General features: G+C 38.6%; 1 protein-coding gene across 1 annotated transcript in view; it reads right to left on the bottom strand.

Moving 5' to 3' along the window:
• LOC149531000 (exocyst complex component SEC5B-like) overlaps window positions 1-21,604 on the bottom strand; it is a 165,054-nt gene that overhangs the window by 52,928 nt on the left and 90,522 nt on the right. Inside the window, exons 14-15 of the mRNA XM_089808482.1 lie at window positions 10,557-10,672; window positions 10,156-10,393 (exon numbers count right to left, since the gene is read on the bottom strand). Of these exons, the coding sequence (XP_089664608.1) occupies window positions 10,156-10,393; window positions 10,557-10,672 (354 nt within the window). The remainder of the gene's footprint in view (window positions 1-10,155; window positions 10,394-10,556; window positions 10,673-21,604) is intronic.

Below are 21,604 nucleotides of genomic sequence, written 5' to 3'. Positions count from 1 at the left end.
AATTCACCTGTTGTAGATGAATGATCGTTTAGGCAACTAGTGGGTAGTCTCATCTATCTCACTACCACTAGACCTGACCTCAATTTTGCAATGAGCTACATTTTAGGCTTCATGACAGCCATCGAGGTTGATCATTGGGTAGCAATGATGCATGTGTTGTGTTATGTGAAGGGCACTTCTAGTTTTGGACTCTTGCACACTCGGAGTCAAGATCCTAGACTTCTTGGTTAAACAAATTTAGATTGGGTAGGTTCACTTGATGACAAATAATCAAAATCTGGGTATGTGTTCAATTTGGGCTCTAGTGCAGTAATATGGACTAGTAAGAAGCAACTAATCGTGGCTCTACTCGACACAAGAAAAGTGTCGTGGAGCTGTGAAAGCAGCTTGTGAGGTAGTTTGGCTTTGACGAATGCTTGTGAATATGCAATTATATCAAGCAAGTCTGACTCCTTTATTTTGTGATAATCAAGGAGTTCTCAAACTTGCCAAGAATCCAGTCTTTCATGAAACAACCAAGCATGTGAAAACTCATTGTCACCTCATTTGGTAGCTTGCTAAAGACAGACCACTTCAGTTGTTGTATGTTCCAACAGTGAATCAGACACCAAATATCCTTACTATGTGCCTCAGTTCATATAACTTTGTAAAATTCATGGGCTCTATTGGTGTTGGTGATAGATTGAGCATTATTGGAGGGTATTAAAATAATGTTTTATTATATATTTTATGCTCAATAATGTACTTTATTAGCTCTGATCTTATCTATAATTTCTTTTTAGAAACTTGCTTATTTTGTAAATACCATAAACTTATTTATTGAGTGTCTTTGCTCACTGTTTATACACATCTAATAATTTACCAATTACTTGCATAATAGTTGAAGCTTCACAACTTTCACAAAGAATATCAACCTAAGATGATATGTTTTGGTTTCTTGAGATTCATTTGTTGTTCTTTATATAAAGAGACATGCGACATGCGAAGAGACACATGTTTGGAAATATGAAAAGACATCCAACATGCAGAGACTTGGGCGTTTGAAAATATGAAAAGATATGCAACATGCAAAGAGATATGTGTTTGGAAATATGAAGAGACTCACATTTGGAAAAAAAAAAGACTCTTAGTTATCATATGAAGAATCTTTCAATTCAATATATATATGATAGCTTTGTGTGATGATTGTTGTATTCAATTCTAAGCATTGTACTCAAACCTCTATTATTTAATTAAAGGAACCTATTTTTGGGGTGGCAAGGTTTTTTCCCTCAAGTTGGAGGGGCATTCCCACAATAAATTGTTGTCTTAGGGTTTTCCAAGGATCAAATGGGTGATGACGATGACAACATACCTACTACAAATGGTGCATCTAATGCGAGGGGCATCATTTTGGGTGCAAATGATCTTGAACTTGCAACAACTAAAAATGCAATAGATGATGATTTCTACTATCAAATGATTTAGTTTTGCAATTCAAAAAATTTCTTTACTTTTTTTGTATTTATAATACATACACACACACACACACACACTCAAACATACCCATCCCCGCCACCCTCCCCCCACCTGCACTAGTGGACATGTACACAAACCAACTTAGCTTGTCATGATAGTGTATAATTTGATGCAGGAGTCGAGGTCACTTATCTTCAAAGGAGACACTGACACTTGTTCTAGATACATCCTTAGTTGATCTTGGCTTGTCGTTTCAGCAGAGTAGCATTGTACACATCATTTGGAGGAGGAACCTTTCAAAATTGACATGGGGGCACTTAACTAGGTTTCAGAGATTCCATTCATTTGAGGTTTCTTCCAACAAAATGGGGAGGCTTCATTGATGCATTTTTGGTTTTGTTTCTTCCAAAGAGGAGGAATGTTGATCTACACTCATGGAGCGATTTCTACACAAAGCTTGAAACATCTACCACAATAGTACATTCTACATTGGGGGAGGGGCTACTTAATCTCTATTCCTCTTCTTCTCTCCTATATTGAGATTCTTTATTGTATGCATCTATCCATGCATCTTAATTTCTTTATCATCTCTCTTTTTGGGGAGGGATTTTCCTTGTCAGGTTTTCCCTCTTTTCTCTTTTCCTCGAGGAATATAGACATCAACTTGACATACAGACAACACACTTGACAAGGCATGGATTGGTCAAGACGACACTCTTTTCTTTCAATTTATTTCTTTCGTCGATCATCGTCGAGTCCTTAGGGTGAGGAGAAAACTCTTTCCTCTTTCCACTTAGATCTATCTTGACAAAGATCTCAATAAATTACAAGTAACAGAGTTGAAACACTCTCGAGATCTTATTGTGGAGGCTAGGTGCAACGAGAAGTGGGTTGTTACCAAGAACCTCAAGGTTGTTATTTGGGATTCTCCTCTACCTAGATGGGTATCGAGGTCGGCCGCCAAGGCCAAATGATTGTCATAGCGACAATACAAAATGATAGAGCCTCACAGTTGTCCCTCGCATGTCAACTTTTGGAACGGTAATGGTACTTTATAGTCCTTACCAAGTATTTTCTAGGATACTCTTGGATGTGTTGATATCAGAGTAACGAGAATCGCGCTGAAATCGCGTGAATCGCTGATTTAGCGATCAGATTCATGCACCCCGATTTTTTTGGAGTTGGAAATCGTGATCAGCGATTTCATCGGGTGAATCGCATGTATCGGCGATTCACTCAAAAAATCGCCTGAATCGCCATTAGAAATCGCCAAAAATCGGCTGGCAACAGCATGCATGTTTAGTTGGAAATAATAAAAAAATCACTTATGTTTTTTGCTTTCTTTTTTACCTTTCCTCTTTGTTATAACCCTAAAGGGCCTTCTAATTGTTAAGCATGACTAGAAGAGAGGAGAAGAGAAAAGAAGAACCATAGGTTATAAAAAAAAAACGACGACAAATAAAAAATGTTTAGAATGCATAACGGATGATGCCCAAGGGAAGGGAAAGACATAATCAGGTAGTAAAACATCAGCGGTTCCCAGAAAGAGTGTGGGATCAGAAGAAAATCTCAAAAACACTGTGTTCCATATAGTTTTGTGTGGGTTTCAGAGTGCAAATTTGGTTTTGGCGACGGGGGCACTGCCCCTCGACCCCGCCCTGTATCGCGACAGGGAGCGCGCCTAGGGCGCTGCCCCTCGACCCCGCTGGGGGCGTTGCCCCCTAGACCCCCAGTCGCTGCGGTTATCAGTCGTGGGAAGTCTCACCAGTTGATGAGACCTGAAGCTGTTGCAGGCATGGAGTGTCTATGGTGGAGAGAACAATAGAGCAAGCCTTTCGAGAGGGGTGATATGCTTTGAAGCACTTGGAGTAGGTGTTGGATGTGAAGCTGTCTTATAAAAACTCTTTACCCCATGTGGTAAACACAAACTTCCATGTTTATATATGTTAAGTTTCAACTTCTATTTGATGATGTTATAGTGTGTTTAAGTTATATTCAATAAAGGGTGCATGAAATAAGTCTTAAATTGTTAAAATTTCTACATTTAAAGGGTTTTTTCAAATTTGCCGATTCATCGCCGATTCACCGGCGATTCACCCTCGATTCACGATTCGATTCGGCCGTGCCAATTCCGATACGATTCCGATTCTCGTTACTTTGGTTGATATTCTTCTTGTTATAAAGACTCAGGAGAGCCACATCGATCCTCTTTCTGGCATCTCCTGGTACCAATGGTTGTCTTCTTTTAGAGTTGTGATTAGAATAACTGAGAGGGGGGTGAATCAATTATCCCCAGGTCCAGATGTACTAATTCAACTTTTAACAACTTAATCACACTCATAAATCCACTCGTTCAATATATCAACTCATCAGTAATTCAACTCATCCATATCAACACTTAGTTCTCTATTTTAGTGTTAGCCGAACTACAGAAGCATATAACCGTAAATAGCATAATACATGGAAACAACATTTACACAAGTATGACACCAAGATTTAATGTGGAAACCCAATTAACATACTACCAAGTAACATACTACCACTTTTTCACTCTTCTAAAGTGTGCTCGATTAAGGGCCAACCTTGTTAAAGGTTACAAACAAACTCTTAGATAAGACCATGTTAAAGGATTTAATCATCCTATTAGGAGTGGCCTTGTTAGAGGCCTTAAAAAAATCCCAGCTGAATGTCACCTTGATTAAAGGATTTACAATATGATTGTTAGGTCAACCTTGATTAAAGGACTTTATTGCCACAATGGTTAGAAAGTAACAGCTAGGTTGATCTGATAAAAGACAACTCACTTTGCATGTTCAAATCTCCATTCGGCTCATTCCTAGTGCATTGATTGGTCTTCATCACATTCTCCATCTCTAATATGCTTGGCAACACTTCAAGCAATCTTTCTTTCACCAACTTCTCACTTTTCCTCTACAACTCTTGTTCTTCCACATTTGTTCACAAATTCACCAGCCAACCAACTTCTAAAACATCTCATATGCCTCCTTAAATAGACACGTTTAATCTTTTGCCGCTTAACCATAACCCTAGATCTTAGGGTTTGATCAAATTTGTTGAATCTCTCCATCATTTTGTCTTTCTACATCTTTCCTTGAAACTTCTAGAAACTTCTCATTGAATCTTCGCCTTAGATTGCTTAACAAAATTCATACAAAAAATATGCATCAATCCGCATCTTTAACACGTTTTGATTTTTCCATAAATTCAACTGTGTCGGACTCAAAACTTGATTCTTTCACAAACTATTCATTTGCTAACACTCGGCCATCACTAGGTAGCTCGGTCACCACTGATCTGTCTCACTCGGCTTGCACTACCTTGCTCAGCCATCACTATGCTCGTTCCTTACTTTACTTTCCCTTCATCTTGCTTCGTCATTACCATCACTCGACTAACACTTAAGTTCCTTAATATTCAGCTCGGTAATGCTTATTTTCTTCATTGACCTAGTCATCTATTGCTCAAACTAGTGTTTTACTCGACTTCTTGACTTCTATAAATCATCTCTTCTACACTTCAACTCATCTTTCTTCTTTAATTAATATAATGATCAAACAACACATTATCTTGTCGAATACTAATTGATCAAGTGCCCTTTGTAGTTCCATCATACTTACTCCTCTTTACTCAACCACTTTACTACTAAATCTTGTTATCTCTCTTTCCAAATCCTCTTCATTAATCAAATAATATGACACTCTACACTACTAGCAAATGTCTTACCATTGAGGTTTGACACTAATGACAACATAACAATTGTTCCAATTGTCCTCTTTCAGAGCTGAGGTCTTGTGTTCCGAAGAGTTAGGTGGTCTAGTGGGGTTGCCTGTTTGGTTAGAGACTGTCTTTTCACCATTACTTTTGTGGTCCATCCTGACAGTTTTACTAGATTCATGTGAATCCATGTGGGTTGGACGACATCACATTGCAGGGATATCTTCATCATGGTGTGTTATTTCTCATCGGCCTCCTCATACTATGTTGTCCACAACATAGAGTATGATGACCCTTACGAGGATCTACATGAGTTCATTACTAGATTTTCAGCTACAGGGGGCATAACCATTTTAGGGACTTTAATGTGCAGACTAGAGACCTTCAGATCCCCTCCACAATTATGGGTCAAATGTGGTTTGTACGGCTGACTCAGATCCTGACACCCTGGACTTGCAACATTTTTCTTAGCATAGTCACAGACCCCTCACTAGATACGGTCGTTTCCTACTACAACTTTGTGACTCCTCACACTCAATGATCCTAAATGTGCTTTCCTGCTTTCCCGGCTCCAGTGTCTTCATCTATCGGCCTTACTGTGGTAGAGCAAGTGTTGTCAACTATGTTCTATCTAGTGCCTCTTTCATCCCCTCCATTAGTCACTTCACTATCTCTCGCCTCCCCATGGTTGATCTCGCCCTTCTTAGCCTCACCCTCAGGGATTTACCTCCCCCCACTACACACCTTTCCTCCACTCCCTCCACCACCCCCTTTGCCCCTCTCTTCCCCTCCCGAAACAACTCCCCCCACCTACACCTCCCTCTGCTTTGTTGAGAATGATTGTGACCTCTTTATCCTCCATCTTAGATGGCTCCTCCCCCAGGATTCCTTCACTGATTTAAGGATGTTTCCCCCCATGTATAGCTCCCTTGTTGTCGCATGGTGGGAATCCGCCCTCCTCCATCCCCCATTATACCTCATCCCTTTCTACCCGCCCCTTGCGCAGGAGTTCTTGCCCCTTGAATCAATGGCTTGACAAGGACTACAAGTCCTTCCATCACTCAATTCATTTGGCCTCATCCACTCTGCTCCTCCCTTCTTTGTCCAGTTGAGGCTTGCCTATTGTCCCTTTCTCTGCCACAAGAAGCAAATGTTCGTCTTGATACAATATAAATCCTTTTGTGCATCTTTCTTGTAGTCCCTAAAGCTCTTCTAGTGCACCATGTTCCCTCACCACACTCCTCCCCCCTCCACTCTCGACCAAATATCCCTTGTCTCTCATATCTCCACTCTCTACTATATCCACAGCCAGCCTCCTCTCCACCTCACCCCCCAACCTCGTTGCCACCTCTTCACTATCTCTAAATTCAGTAAAGTTGTTAGATACAAGCACAAGTATTACACTATGCTCTACGGAGTTTCTGGGATGGGGACATGTTTTTGGTATAGGTACGGGTCGAAGTCAAAATTTCGGGGACAGAACTTTAGGGGATGGTAATTCAGAACATTGGGGATTTTCTTATATATAGAGACAAAATTAAAATATGCATACCATAACATCAATAAAATATTCACCTTAGGCATTCATATCATATCAATAAGACAACTAGGGGCCCATGCAGACAACACAAAAAAATTTAAAATCATTTTTTGGCGGGTACTTTGCCTTTAGACCATTGGCTGCCAAAAAGGGGACGACCAACAATCCTCGTTTCATTTTCGAGACGAGTACAACCCAAAAACCACAAGGGACACGTCCTCGCTGAAAACTAGTATTACAGTCTTGGGCTCCTTTCTCTCAGTGCTCTTTAATAGGGTGGTTTGCACGATTTTTACTAACTCTTGGTCACGGCATATTATTTATGTGATCCATAAGACTAGGTTGATCTCAGACCCTGACAACTACAAGACCATCATGATTGGGCATACAATTGTCAAACTTTACACCACCATGTTGAACACTATCATATTCAAAGAGCTTGATTGGTGCCAATGTCAAGCTAGGTGGCAAGTTGGCTTTCGCACAAATTTTCAAACCGTGGACTATATTCTGACTCTGCAGACTATCATTAAAAAGACTCAACACTGCTTGATGAAAGTCTATTGCTGCTTTGTAGACTTTCGCAAAGCCTTTGATTTTATTCCTAGAATGACTCTCTTCCAAAATCTTAAGGACATTGGGAACGGCCATCATGAGATTATATGAGAGTATTGTGTGCAGCTTTAGGACCCCTCGGGGATTTTCAAATCCTATCTAGAGCACCATCGGGGTGAAGAAGGGTTGCCCTCTTTCCCCTACACGTTTTGGTATTTACATTGACGATCTCAAGTCTTTCCTTTGTGACCTCTCGCTTCTTGATAATGGTTATTATTTACACAATATTTTGTATCTATTTGACTATTCATTAACAGTGTTTTTTTGGCTTCATTCCCAAAGGGATTCCAACGGCTTCTTGATGGGTTGGTCTCCTTCTGTAACTCACGACAATTAGTTGTGAACCTAGCAAGACCCAAGTGATGATCTTCAACTGCTTGAAGACGTCTCATCTCCATTTATACCTTCAGGGTGAGGAGGTTGAGATCACACCTTCCAACACTTACATGGGGGTAAACTTCTTTGGGCCGCATTTCAATATGAGACATACCATGCAACCCCTGGTTAATAAGGGGCTTAATTCCATCGCTATGCTTGAGAAGTAGAACTTGAGACATCACTACCAGGATACTACAACCAATATCTCCCTCTTGGACTCTTTGGTCTGGCCAATAGTCCTCTCCGACTCTATCCCATGAGCGGCCTCTCTTCTAGATTTTGATTGGGCTTCAATCGAGAAAGTCCAAATCCTCCTCCTTCAATGCATTATCAGATGTCATCAATCCACTCCAGACAATATCAACTTCTCCAAGTTTGGAGCCTATCTGTTCAAGCTTGGGACTATCTCTTATTTGGTTTCGTTCCTCCATTGCCTTTGGAATTTGGAAAACTCTACTAAGGGTCATCATAGATATTCTTACTTGGCTTCTACTAAGGTAGTGGCAGGCGCGGAGCCTACTAGCAGAGCTTGTTGATGGTTTGCTCAAGCTTCTACTCTTCTTGGTTTGATTGGGATTTTGATGGATCGTCTCCCTCCTTTCAGTTCACTCTTGATGTACCCGCTCATCTCCTTCCCTCCCAGGTAGGAGTTCAATCAGCATGTAAGGCTCAACATCTACAGGTAGTATATTGTCATGACATGGAGTAACCCTCTAGGGGGACTTTGCTTGAGGATGGCCTTCTATGTTGAGCACTACATTTATTTCGAGGACAAGAATATTGTCCACCCCTAGTACCTCACTTGCCACTAGACTCATGCCCTTCGCATCTCTTTGGGATCTATTAGAGTGGTCTCCCATCGGTTACAAATATAGACTGATCGCCAACACAGAGGGCAAGATATGCTGCCTTTGCCCCCTTGGAGAAGAGAAGTCAGAGACCCATTTTATTTTTAGTTGCTCCATATACTATGAAATTAGGGGGAGGTTCTATTGCTTGTTCAAAGAGTGCACATCCATTTCTTCTTTCTTCAAATACATTGATCAATGGTGCCTTGCACTTTACCTCAAGGAGGTCATGTGGCTTTGTCATTACACCTTGCAGTTCACATTATTGACAAGACAGGCCTTTGACCAGCTCATCACCTCTTACTAAAAGTTTGTGTCCCATGACTGGGGGACAAAGAGATCGCTCAGCCCTTCCTCTGGACACATCAGATCTATGAGGCCACGCAGAGGACTCGACAGCATCACCATATCTCCAGCTGCTCCCTCAAATGATCTAGAGCACACCCTCGCCCTAGACCTTATCCTTCAATTTTGAACTACTTCTCGTCTGTGAGGAATATCTAATCTTACTTTGTTTTATGCTTCTTGCTTGTTCTTTCTGTGGACACAGTTTGGTACTCCCGTTGTTGGTTGTTGCCTTGTTGTATGCTTTTCAGTCCCTTACACTCTCATGGTCTCTTATTAGACATTAATAATTTTATCTTAAATTATCTCTAGTTATGAGAGGTTTCATTATGGTTATACATAGGTACATAACATGTTCTTGATGTCAGGACCCATACTACATTATTGTACTCCCTAAATTACACTCCAAGGGAGTGTTAGAGTAAAAGGTTCTTTTTCCATTTCACCCGTCTTAAGTTGACCTAGGTGAACTTATTTATTAGGAGACTTTTATTTATTTGAATAATACTTTAGGAGGATATTGTTGTGTCCTAATTTGACTCCACCTCCTCCCATGATATGGCTGAGTCCAATTTGGACTCTACTCTTATAGACAGGAGGTGGTTTAGTTCCACCCGGACTCTACTTCCTCTAGGGTGAGACACTTATCTCAACCTTGTCTATGCCTCCTATCAGCTCTAGCCTATATATATAGGTTAGCTTGCATGTATTTTGCATATTGGATGCATATTGAAGCACTGTATTTTCCATATTGGAGATTTATTGAAGATATTGGAATACTTGGATTATTCATACTGGGGATTTCTCTTGATGTTGAGCATTCACATCAAGTTTCTCCAAGTAATGGTATTCTGTTTATTTTATTTCCAATTGTGATCTAACTCATTCAATTTGATTCTGGTTTTGTATCTGTTTTAACAGATTCTAATTAAAAATCCATCATCCATAAAACAATTTTCTGTGTACGATTCAGGTAAACAATGAACACTCATGATACAGTGCACTAAGATTTTTTTCAGCTTTTAATTCAGTAGCCATGCTTGTAAGACAATTTTCTGGTTTCATGCTTGCTTTTTTATTGGTTGCACTTTGAAGTTGCCCAAACCTTAAACAATTTTCCTTGCACAATCACTAAAGTTAACTGTAGAAAGCAAAAAATGTATTTCTTTCAAAAATTACTAAACCGCAAAACACTGAACATAAAAGCAAAAATGTATGTGGCAGTAAATGTAAAACCTTGAGTCTGTCCAAATCATCTTGTATTTATTTGACAATTCTGGCAAGAGCTCAGTTTTGCAGAAGCCTATATTGCTCAGAACCATAAGTAACTTTTGAGGTGGATTGCTGATTTCTATGCCTGGCTGAAGGCCAGCGAATTTATCACTTAACACCTGAGAATACCCATTCTGTGAGGCTGTAGAATCGATCTTGGTTCTAATTTGGGGGAATTCGGCAGCTGTTTTCTCCAGTGATCCTGATATCCATAAAGCAATTTCAGAGAGGACAAATAGTCTACATCTAAAGATGAGTGATTATAGAATATGACAAATCAAGATGCTTTTCTAACCAGAAAAAAAATTGCACCACAAATGCTGCAACAAAAAAAAAAGATTAATTTAGCTAGAATCCAAATATACCTGTGAATTCTAGGAAACAGTTTAAAAAGGTAAACCTCACAGAGTCCTGCATCTGCTGAACTTGCATGTCCATATCATAGGCCTCAGATGAATTTTGCTTCAGAGATTCTACCATTCTAAACGATGCAGCAAAAGAAGCAATAAATAAATACGCAGTTTGATCATCCGGAACTAATAAGTGCATAGTAAAAAAAGGGTTGATATACATCAATTGGGTAGATGAACAAATAGATTGGGTAATTCTGCTTTAAGATCTTATGCTAGGAGCCAGGACCATTAGTCCATTACAAAGCAGAGTCTTTCGATTTTAAGAAATAATGATGAATCTCATTATCCAAAGGTTTAACACTGAAACAATATTAAGAATCGTATGCAATCCAGGCAAGACTAGTATGACGGGACAAGTGCCATTATATATAAATTCACATTGAAATGATAAACCATTGCTAGAAAAGCGTTTTGTGTGACAAACTACTTCCAGTCAATTACATACATAGGTTACCCAGAAGTAAAATGCAACTAACAAAAATTAGCATCAATAAATAAAAGAACTCCTGTATATGTAGTGTATGTATGTATGTAGAACTGTAAAAAAAATGGAACTCCTACAAATACAGTTGTAAAGGACAACATGCACCCTGCCAAAAAGCCCTCAAATGATCACACCTACTTTAGAGTCTATACTTTTTCAATTCCAATTATATCATTTTTTGTATTTGATTCTTGCAGTGGACAACCAAGACATATTTAATCGTTGTTAGCAGTGCTGAGGAAATTTCTTGCTCTAGGCACATTTTCAAAAAAGAAAAATAAGTAATAGTTCCTACTAAAGTTGTCCTACTTGGTATTCTTAGGCAATGGTAATGTTGGTAATCTAAGACCTGTTTCCTCCTTCATCTAAATAGAGTTGGAGCATCTTCCTTGCAAATGCTCTTTAACAAACCCCTCCTTATCTTCTTTCAATAAGGAGAAAACTCAACAGAGCCATCAGCAGTAATATATGCAATATATCACACCATCTTAGAATTTCCATTTGACCATTGCCACTTTTGAGCCAAACAAACCACTGTATTAGCACATTGACCACCACCATCTTTCAAGCCTATTCCAATTTTGGAGGTGTTGAACACCCTTAAAATAATATGATTACTCGGACATGCATCATCCCTTTTTGTGTTGTGTTGCTACTTTTCCATGCTGGCCCTCTTTTCCTTCACACCAAGCCTTGTTGAAAAGCTCCAGCTGCATGCTCAAGATTCAGGTTATCAAGAAAATTTCATTACCAATTTTCATTCTACTTTTTCAGAATTATCAACAATGGACATTAGAATTCCATTAATTTATTAACCATCAAAATAAATACTGGCACTTTCATGTCAGTTGATGGGAATATTGGGTCTTCTGATCCTCTACTCCAGAACAGATTGGGGTGACCTTTTCTCTTAAAGGGAAACGAGCTCTTAACCTAAATGATTTAAAGGCTGTATCTTTCATCCTTCAGGGCTTTTAGGATCTGTTGACCAAGAATGCTACAGATGTTGTTAATGCCTTGCACAAATCTACTAAGGATTTCAAAGATTTTGTGAATATCTTTTTTGATCTTATTCTGAACAATCACAAGCCTTCTCCCTTCAAAAATTTGCAGACAATCGCTTTCTGTAACACAGTTAATAAATATATTTCCAAAACAATTGCTGAGAAAATTAAACCTATTATTTTGCATCAAAAAAATTCAATCCATCAGATTGAACAAATCTGAAGGTATGGTCAGTAAGTTGGACATTGCTCAAGATTATGATAGGGTAAATTGGCCCTTTCTTTCCTCAATGCTCAGGTCCTTTGTTTTGTTGAGAAAAGGTTTTGTTAGGCCCTCAACTTGGTTATAGATGTTTGGTTCTTGGTATCCATCTAGTCTTTTTAACTATTCGAGAGGCACACATCAGGGGTACCCTTTCTCTCCTTATTCATTTGTTATTATGGCATAAGAATTCAGGCACCTCTATCATGCTCAATATTCAAAAGATGTCCTGTCAAGTTTTGGTTAACTACAGAGCACTACTTCTTACTCATTATAATGTCCCCTCTCAGAAATAAGATTTAACAATAATTAATAAAAAAAATACAACCTAAAAATAAATAAATAATAAAATATATATAATATAATATAATTACACATTGATTAAGTTTAATAAAGGTTTAAGAGATAACTAATGAAGAGCTGTGAGTCTGTAAACATAAGATATAAAAGTGGGGAGAGTCCATTTGAAAGGGGAAAGGAGAGTAGAATGGAATGGAGCCCAAAAAACAACAAAGAATTGATGGTAGAGAAAAAATGGAATGAGAGTAAAATATGGAAATGGCTTAGCATATCGAGCAAGCGTCTAGCAAGTAGACACACGCAACGTTATTTCTAAAAAAAGAGCTTATAAGAAACTCAAATGGAGCACTGAATATGATTATAAAACAGAGCAGTAAATAGAAAATGAGGTGCGATTAAAGGAAGAAGTCAAAAGTGTAAAGTAGCAATTTAATATTCAAAATCACCTAAAAAGCATCAAGTAAGAAATACAAGGCAGATCAAGGTTGAAGAGGCATCTTCAAGAAAGCTTAAGACCATTGTCGAAGGCCAGCCACTGCCCAAGGGTATCTCACTTGATAGTCATAAAGGTATAAGGTATATAAGGCCTCGAGGGGGCAAGGCACTAAAAAACATGGACGTGCATCTACAGCAGTAAATAGAATGGAGTCTAAAGTATCCAAAACATTGAAAAACGTTGTAAGCAGCGATCTAAATAAAAGCAAATCAGACGCATACAACAGTCCATTGCCCCAGTATACCATCATGTACCAGTGGATGATATTAGATCAGACAAGAGCATATAGTCCATCAACAGATAGTAATTGAGGAATTGCAATCCAACCATACATTCAACATCTTGGTATAAATGACACTCACATCATATTACTTGCTGAGAGAGAAAAATAGGACCTGAGATGTAGAGAAGCGTGGTGAGAGGCTCGTAAGAATGTTGTTTTAGGACTATTGCAGTCTAGGACAAAAAGGACACTTACAGAATCAACTAACCCTTACAGCCTCTGCTTTACTTCACAAGATGGCAATAGATAATAGATATGCATATTGTCTGAAATCCACCAAGCGAGGGAGAGGCCTAAGGTGTAAGAGAAGGGTGGCGAAGGGTTCATAAGAAGCTATCCTTAAAGGACCAATAGGGTGGCAAAGAGCCTGACATTTTCACTTTTGGTGCTGAAAAAAACTTTACCTCCTGGGAAACATCTCTACCTTCCCTTCTCAGATTAGTATAGTAATAAGACTTTGTGTTTGTGTGTGTGTATATATATCATAAAATAATCTTATATATACTACAATGATCTTCTTAAATTATATATTTAGATTCAAATATTTTTAATTCTTTAATCAATTATTTTCTAAGTTGCCGATTCAGGTTCGGGGACAGATTCGGGTTCGGTGTTGGGGTTTGTGGGTTCGGGCAAAAAAAAAATCCCCATTTGGGTTCGTGGGTGGGTTCGTGAGTATATATATATATATATATATATATATATATGCCAACAATATTTAAAAAAAAAAAACTCAGATAGTTGTAAAAGTAAAACTAAGTCATTCCATAGTATGAATATATCAATGTTACTTGATTATTAATCAATGCCAAATGTCAAAGATAAACATTAAATACTCACTCATTAATCTATGCTAATGTTGTAAATAAAATCATACACTGAATTACTAAAATGCAAAATGGAATTTCAAAACATAGACTACTTCATCAGATTGATAGATAATAAATTATGACTTAATAAAGTTTGAAACTGTGAAACATGGTGATAAATCATAAATGACTCAATGAGTCAATGGCAAATGTTTAAACATAGTTTATCAAAGATGCAAATGCCCTTCAAGGGTCAAATGGGTCATCAAAATATGAGGGATCAATGGCTTCATCCTCATCTATATCATTGACATTTTCCTCATCATTGGAATCCAAACCGGTTCCACTAGCCCTAGATAAGCCACATCCTCCTCCTCGTCCTCCTCAACATCTAGCAAGGGAATTCTAGATATATCTTGGACAGTCATATCCAAGTCAGAAGTCTCAAGTAGTACATCCCACAACTTCTCTGGTCCCTTCTTATATCCTAGATCCTTGCGTGATAGGAGGCGCCAATTGTTGTGAATAAATACCAAGTCCTCTACTTTCTTCGAACCCAACTGGTTATCCTTCACTGAGTGGATAAAGGAGTATGTACTCCAATTCCGCTCAGCAGCAGAAGAGCTCGCAACCTAGAGAGACAACCAACAATTTTTTACAAATTAACTAAGTAATTTTACAATACAATAGGAATTTAAGAGTGTTAATTCGACAAGCTAAGTGGCCATAAGAAATGGAAAAAAACTTAAATACATATTTGTGACAAGATCTTAATGGCAAGAGGTTGGAGGTACATGTAACTTTTCCCATGTAAGTACCACCATCCAATGGCATCCAATCTACTTTGGTCATTGATTGCATCAGGTTCTACATTTTTGCCTAAGACAAAATCGACAAACTCTCTCCTAACATTTGATGCCACATCAGGATCACTAGAGAGCCTATTAAGTGCCCTCATATACCCAGCAACAACTTCAGGATCTCTATATGGTGCCACTCTACCAGGAATAGCAAGTATCTCACTGCTATAATATCTAGGAGAAAGTGCATATGCCAGGAGGTGTAAAGGTGTAGTCATCTTGTTCCAACGATGTAGAACAATTTTCTCCACCTTAGTGTACAAGGTATCAGGATCCTACTCTCTCCTCTAAATGACTTGGGATGTCAAATGATGTACATGTAAGTTATCTTGATGTAGTGTTAATAACTTAATTAAAATCAAAAATCAAAATCTCTCAATAAACAAGGATAAAGTATTGTATAAAAATTTAAACTTACTGATTTCATTCTTTCTAGCATAGAGTCCATGGCATCATATATGTTCCCCAAACAAGGCTCATCCGTGTCGGCATACCGAAGCATAGACATGATGGGCTCGGTGAGTTCTAATGCATATTCCACCCTATTCCAAAAATCATCACTCAAGATCAAATCCTTTACAGTTTTGGCCTTTTCTGTATCAGCTTGCTTCCATCCACCCCATTTGTTGCTAATAACCATTTGATCCAATGCCTCTTTCACCCTCACAAGTCGTCTAAGGATGATTATGTGTGAAGCAAACTTTGTTTCAGCAACCTATTACCATGTTAATTCAAATTGTAAGTTAATATGATAAGTTGATAAGACAAAAATTTAGGAATATGTATTAAATTTTGTAAAGTATGACACAAAAATTAAAATGATAAATGAAGCTAAATAAAGTTTAAAATTTACCTTCAATAATTCCAAGCGGGAGAAAGTTCTGAAAATTGCTTGTGACATATGGTGGTTTGTCACAAACATTTGAATCTGCTCACCCTCCTCATACACATTTTTCATCCATTCAATTTGGCTGCCCATTGATTTCATCACCAAGTTCAAGCTGTGGACAGTGCATGGTGTCCAAAAGATATGCTCATATCGTGCTTCTACCAAAGCACCTGCAACCTTACAAACTTTAGCATTGTCCGTTATTACTTGGACAACATTGTCAACTCCCACGGACTCTATGGATTCAATGAGAAGTTGGGCAATAAAATTTGCATCTTTTACTTGCCCTTTACAATCAACCGCCTTCAAAAACATTGCCCCCTTGGGGCAAACAGCAATCACATTTATTAATGGATAGTTTTTGCAATCTTTCCATCCATTAGAGGCAATGCTCACACCCGTTTGGATCCAAGAATCTCTTATTGGTTTGAGGAGGTTTTCTACATTCTTTCTCTCCTTATGCAATATGGTGGTTCTCAACTTTTCATATCCAAGGGATCGGTAACCATGAGGTGCATCATTTATTGCTTTCACCATCTCTCTCCAATAAGGGGATCTCACTAGATTGAATGAAACACCACTTGTAATGAGGCAACGCCCAATCTTTATGTCAGCAATTTCTCTCTTGTCATTTTCAAATGCCGTATCTAATGGGCCTCTCTTGTGGGATGCGGGTGTTTCTATTTCATCTTCATCCACAGATGGGGTAGGTAGGAAGGGATGTGGTCTACTGATTGTTTGAGAGGGTGGTGTTGGTGGTTTTTGCTTTGACTTATCTTTTTTTGCCTTTGACACTAACCTATTAGCCTCTTGTTGTTCTTTTAACATGCCTGCTATTTGAGGAACCGGCAACCCTTTTTTACCTCCCTCTGGGGGGGCCTCACACATGGAAATCCCTTGACCTGGTGGACCTATCAAATTATGTTTAACCTGGTAATAAGAGCTTCTATATTGGTTTTGGCAAAAATTGCATTTCCATATATACCCTCCCCCACCAACACATTGCTCAATTCTTGTTATATACTTCCACAAAGGAGAACCTTTATCAATTTTAAATCTTTGGGATCCCACCCCACCCGCTGAACCCTGACTACTCATTCTTGCATTCTTGCAATCTATAAAAACAAATTTCAAAAAATATTTCAAAACTTATAAAAAACTTGATAAAAATTTAGAACAATAAGTATTTAAAAAAAATTAAAAACAAACTATGAAAGAAGCAAAAGGAAGGATCAAATGCATACCTGGAACACTCAGCACTAATTATTTGAAAGATTTGAGACTCCACAAACAATCTCTACAACCTTCTCTTCAAACTTGCCTGCGCTCGAATCCGGACCCGAACCCGAGCTCCAGGGTCCGAATCCGGCCACTTAGAGTGTCGCTATTTTTAGCGACTTTTGCCTTGTAATTTGTTATTTAACGAGCTCAGTTTAAGGGAATCATGAATTTTGTGTTTTTGTTTATCCAGTTTTTACAATTTCATGGTATCAGAGCAGTGAAATATTTTTAGGGTCAGATTTATTTTCTAGAATTCAACATTAAGTTTTTGAATATTTGCAATCTGTTCAAAACCATTTTAGGGTCTATTGCAAACCTATTGAAGTAATTTAAAAAATATTGCAGTCACTAGTCAAAATTGCAGTATCCACTCACTGTTTTATTCTGCCACATCATCAATCCCGCCCAAATGGTGATTTTGGCATTTTAAATTTTCTATGGGCCACTTCACTTTTTTTGCCATTTTACATTTCTCCCTTCATTCGCTTCCAACCCTCGCAACTTCCCTAACCACATCTGCAAGTTCCAAGAGTGAGGGTGCTAGTTGTTTTGTTTTGTTGTGACATTTTATGGCCCTGCTATTTTGTTCGAGTTGCGACCACCTAGCTGGGCTCCCGATTTTCTATTTTCACCATTTTTCTGCATCTCTCGCCTTTTTTTGGCATCTTCCAAAGCTCACACAATTTCTAACTACTAGTTTTCGCATCACTTATAAATTGGATTTTGTGGAATTTTTCAATTTTTTTCTCTGCACTCAAAATCACCGATGCCCAGCGAATTGGTCCGCCTTTTCAGAAATTTTTAGGGATTTAATATTTCAATTTTTCTGTGTTGATTTTAATTTTTATTTTTTTTAGAGATTTTTTCCTCTAGTCAAACCCTAATCCATTGTTCTTGGCTTCCTGCAACTTTTTTTTTTTATTCCGGTTTTATCAACTTGAAAAACATTTAGGTTCTCCTACTATATATTCAATAAAAATATATATTTAAATTAAAAATTAAAAAACACAAAAAAACAAAGATTTTTCATTCTCATTTTTTTAAAAATTTTTGTATGCTAATTACAGTCTAATTTTTTACTTCAGTATTTTCTAACGTGTTACCATTTTGCACTTTACTACAACACCTGGCTCAATTTTTGTGCCTTCGTAGGGCTGACCAACAATCTTTGTTTTTGTGATGGCATCTTTGACCAACATTATGTTGCAGGACAGTCAGCAATTTAATGGGCACAATTATAACACCTAGAAGCAGCACATGATGACAATATTTGAATATCGTTATCCTGAAAAGATCGCTTTGAGTAGGGAGGCACATCATACTCAACCTCAGACATATCAGGATGAAAGGGATGAACGAAATAGGTAAGTTGTCATAATCTTTATGAGACATCTGACAAGTGTTGTGCTTTCTTTCTAAAGAATTTGTTGATTTTTATCATGATGCATGACAAGACAACTTTCCAGGCACATCTGTTGAAAATCAAGGAACTATATGACCAATAAGACACTATTGGCTACAACATGCAGGAAGAAGATATGGTAGTGATCACACTGAAAACCCTGCCCCGATTCTACGAGCACTTCATAGAAATGCTTAATATCACTTCTACAGTTCTACTAGAGTTGCCCAGACATTCTCTAATCTCTGCAACAGGATAGATGGAAGCAATAGTTTGGAAGTAATGGCAGTTCCTCCTCTTCTAAATAAGTGGTCATTCCAACACAAGCCTCATACAAGAACACACATGGCTCTCAGTTGTATCAGCACAAAGGATTAGGGCAACTTTAGGTATCATCAAAGAAGAAGAGTATCCTGTGCAATAATTGTGACAAATTTGGTCACATGAAGATAGATTGCAGGAAACAATTGGTAGTTGTGTAGTTTTCTCAAGATGAATCTCTCCAGAAGGCTCCACTTACTCCATATTCATATGAGAAGGATGTAACGATCCAGACTCGATGGAATAGTAATAGGAACAACTAATTTCAATATAAGGGAATGTTGGTACAGAATAACTCTAACAATCGTATCATTCTCCCAAAATGCAAGAACTTGAATTATCCACTATTGAATTAATTGAAACAATTACTTAGTGAATTCATACAACCATACTACAGATCTGAAGGTTAATCAATGACTATATGACAAGTTACAAACATAAATAAAGTGGAACCTAAATGGTAACGCGGCTGCCAATATGTCTTCGGTTGGGTCTGCCTTTTTAATGACTATTACATTCTAAAACACACACACCAATGTTGTTGCTACCCTGCGTTATTGTTGGAGCCGACCCTCATAGTGAAGGTGTTAGGTCGATGACCCCCTAACCTCTTTGGTGGCGAATTACTATGCACCCGATAACTGTAAATATATAGCCTACCGTTTGTCACAAAGACCCTATACTAGCTCCTCCTACCTCTGCGTTTAGTCCTATGACCTGGGCGTGACTGCTGAAAGGATTGCGAGAGTCTCCACCTGGGGTAATGTCACCTGTGTTTTAGATTTGCCCACGCATCTAACCAACAAGGTACCAAAAAACCTAGCACGGAGAAGGGGACATTACAGTCCTCCCTTCCTGGGATTGCTTGCCCTCAAGCAATCTCAGTGTCAGATGCTGCAGGATCGATTCGCCCTCCCACGTGGCATCTTCATATGGAAAAAAATTTCAGCGAATTAAATACTCGCTGATTGATCTGTTACGCAGCTTCCTCTCTCTAATCTCAATCACCTCCACTGGAACTAAAACCAACTTCCCTTCCGCATCAAGTGGGGGCTATCCAATGGAAGGCACTACATGCTGACCAATCGCCTTCTTGAGACAAGACACGTAGAAAACGTTGTGAATTCTACTATCATCTGGCAAGTCCAGCTCATAAGGAACCTCTCCAACCCTCCAAGTAATGCGATAGGGACCATAAAACTAGGCTGAAATTTTTTGGACCCACTCTTCTTCAAGGAGCTTTGTCTATAAGGTTGGAGGCAAAGGTAAACCATGTCACCTAACTCAAAACTCCGCTCTATCCTATGGCAATCAGCAAACATCTTTTACTGATTCTAAGCTTGTAGAATGTTCTCTCGGAGAGATCTAAGAATGTCCTGTTGATCCTGTATCTAATCTCCAACTAGCGATGCTCTGTAGTCCTATAAAGCCAGATCTACTAATGATAGTGGTTTGCTGCCATAGAGAGCTCGAAACAGTGTCATTCGGATGGACATGTGGTAGGAAGAGTTGTAGCACTACTCCCCTAGATATAAACATTTAACCCAAGCTCTCTATTGCCCGACTACATAGTTCCAGAGATAACACTTCACCCATTTGTTTACTATCTCAATCTGCCTGTCCATTTGTAGATGGTAACTCGTACTGGGTGTCAATTTGGTACTTGCCAATCTGAATAATTCCTGCCAAAAAGTGCTAAGAAATTTGCAATCTCTGTCACTCACAATGGTCTGAGGGAGACCATGTAGACCAAAAACCTCTTGAAAAAATAACTTGGTTACTTGAGAGGCCGACCAATCTGTCGCTATAGCATAAAAGTGAGCAAACATAGTTAATTGTCCACAACCACGAAAATGGAATCTCTGCCCTGCACTCTCGACAATCCTGTAATGAAGTCCATGGAGATACTCTCCCATTTCTGTGTTGGAATAGGGAGAGGCTATAATCATTCGGCCAGAAACTCGTGCTCCAACTTGTTCTGCTAACAAGTTTGACATTCTCTAACATGCTGAAGGACATCGTCCTTGAGGCCCTTCCAAGAAGATCTTTGTCTAACCTGCCTATAGGTTTTGAAGAAATGGGTGTCCAATTGTTGGTGCATCATGAAGAGTCTCCATAATTTTTTCCTTCAGCTTAGACTCTGGCACGAGATAGATCTCATCATTGAAAATAATCACATCATCGATTACCTTATACTTGTTGTCCTAGAGTTGGCCATCTATCATCTGACAAGCTTGAGTATTCTTAGAATACTCAACCAGTAACTGGGACTTCCAATATGCCAATATCTCCAAAATAGCACAACACTCTACTACTGAAGGTGTCTTGGAAAGCGCATCAGCAACTATATTGTTCTTACCCTTAACATACTCGATGTCAAAATCATAAGCCTAAATCTTGCTGACCGACTTTTGTTGTCTTTCATTGAGATCCTTTTGTTCTAAGAACTATCGCAAGCTGTTGTGGTCTGTCTTAATCGTGAATTTTTGCCACCCAACAAGTATTGTCTAAACTTGGCCAAAGCATGCATAGTGGCTAGCATTTCCTTGTCGTAGGTGGACTAAAATCTATCACTATCCTTGAGCTTCCGACTCTCATAAGCTATCAGA

Source organism: Cupressus sempervirens, chromosome 11 (assembly GCF_028749045.1).
Source record: "Cupressus sempervirens isolate cs-2001-9-10 chromosome 11, ASM2874904v1, whole genome shotgun sequence".
Lineage (NCBI taxonomy): Eukaryota > Viridiplantae > Streptophyta > Pinopsida > Cupressales > Cupressaceae > Cupressus > Cupressus sempervirens.
The sequence above is the reverse complement of the archived record's forward strand: the minus strand, read 5'-3'. Positions and strand labels throughout refer to the sequence as shown.